At 64.6% G+C, this 683-nt stretch overlaps 1 protein-coding gene across 1 annotated transcript in view; it reads right to left on the bottom strand.

Moving 5' to 3' along the window:
- Positions 1-669, bottom strand: part of TFAP2C (transcription factor AP-2 gamma) — a 9,669-nt gene extending 9,000 nt beyond the window's left edge. Inside the window, 1 exon segment of the mRNA XM_027766552.1 lies at positions 570-669. Within this exon segment, the coding sequence (XP_027622353.1) occupies positions 570-617 (48 nt within the window). The 5' untranslated portion in view covers positions 618-669.
- Between the last annotated feature and the right edge of the window lie 14 nt (positions 670-683).

Raw genomic sequence — 683 nt, forward strand, 5'->3', positions numbered from 1 at the left:
ACCTCTAGCTCACCCTGTCGGACAGGCTGGAGCACTCGCGAGCGCTTACGGCCCCATCTGGCCTCAGCACCCCCGCCCCCCCAACACGCCCCAGCCCCCACTTCTCCTGAAAGCCAAACTTCTGTTGTTTTCTTGCTTCCCGAGAAGGTAGCGGGGCAGGTGACAAGTCCGCCTTGGAGAACACTCCGTCAAGGTGTCGCCGGCAGGTAGCCTCGTTGACCCCTTTGGACGGAGACTTCGTGCGTAAAAGCCACGACTAAGGGTTGCAGACCGGCGCTATTCCGAGAAAACGGGAAGAAGGGCTGTTGGCTGCGCCCGAGATCGACCGGTAAGGGCTGTGGGTGGGATCTGCCTTCGTCTCCCCCAGCCTTGTTCTCGAGCGCTGGGTATTTAGGAAAAGGCCGGACACAGGAAGGGGCCCCCGAAATGGACTACGGGGTGTCGGCAGGAGTGGACCCCGACCCACCACGAGGCGAGGGCCGCTGCGCCCTCGCCCCCGACCGCGGTCCGGTGGCCCCGGTCCCGGACGGCACCCGGCGGGGCGGGACTGCGCGCGGCGCCCAGCTCACCTCGCAGTCCTCTTCATACTTGACATTATCGGTTATTTTCCACAACATGGCGTCCGGCGTCCCCCAAAACAGCCGCCAGTTAAATCCAGGCTCCCCCCCCCCCCCGAGCGGTAA

Source organism: Tupaia chinensis, unplaced genomic scaffold (genome assembly GCF_000334495.1).
Source record: "Tupaia chinensis unplaced genomic scaffold, TupChi_1.0 Scaffold000066_1, whole genome shotgun sequence".
NCBI lineage: Eukaryota > Metazoa > Chordata > Mammalia > Scandentia > Tupaiidae > Tupaia > Tupaia belangeri.